The following is a 414-nucleotide window of genomic DNA, read 5'->3' as shown; positions in this document are numbered from 1 at the left end:
TTGTTTATTCATAAATTTATTTTTATATCTGTCCGTATGTCTTTATGCAGTATCTTCTTATTAAACATGCTAGTGACTGTAGCTTTTGTCGTGACCAAAATTCTTAGAGTAGCCCAGCGTCTGCAGACAGACACTTCCGTTTCACCAGAACCTCTTCTCCGCAATAACCCCCTCCGTCTCCCCCAGCTGCCCCCGACCGGCTTCTACGTGACTGTGATGCCCATCCGCATCGGCGGGGGGAGCGGCGCCCCCGCCAGGGTCCTCGCCGAGGTCAACGAGCCGTACCCGCCGGGGCGGTTCAGCCACTCAGCCGGACCCGTCGCTCCCTCGCTGGCACTCCTGATGCCGGCACTCCTGGTGGCGGCACTGAGGATGAGGGGCCATATATCGGCGTAGAACCTGATATTGTATGTT

General features: G+C 55.8%; 1 protein-coding gene across 1 annotated transcript in view; it reads left to right on the top strand.

Annotated features, from left to right (window-relative positions):
• LOC119594167 (isatin hydrolase-like) overlaps positions 1-414 on the top strand; it is a gene marked incomplete at its 5' end in the record, with an annotated part of 32523 nt that overhangs the window by 31913 nt on the left and 196 nt on the right. The window contains 1 exon segment of the mRNA XM_037943238.1: positions 187-414. Coding sequence (XP_037799166.1) covers positions 187-396 — 210 coding nt within the window. The 3' untranslated portion in view covers positions 397-414.

The sequence above is a fragment of the Penaeus monodon genome, chromosome 33 (genome assembly GCF_015228065.2).
Source record: "Penaeus monodon isolate SGIC_2016 chromosome 33, NSTDA_Pmon_1, whole genome shotgun sequence".
In the NCBI taxonomy this organism is placed as follows: domain Eukaryota; kingdom Metazoa; phylum Arthropoda; class Malacostraca; order Decapoda; family Penaeidae; genus Penaeus; species Penaeus monodon.
Note: the sequence above shows the minus strand (reverse complement) of the source record. Positions and strands in the feature narration are given on the sequence as shown.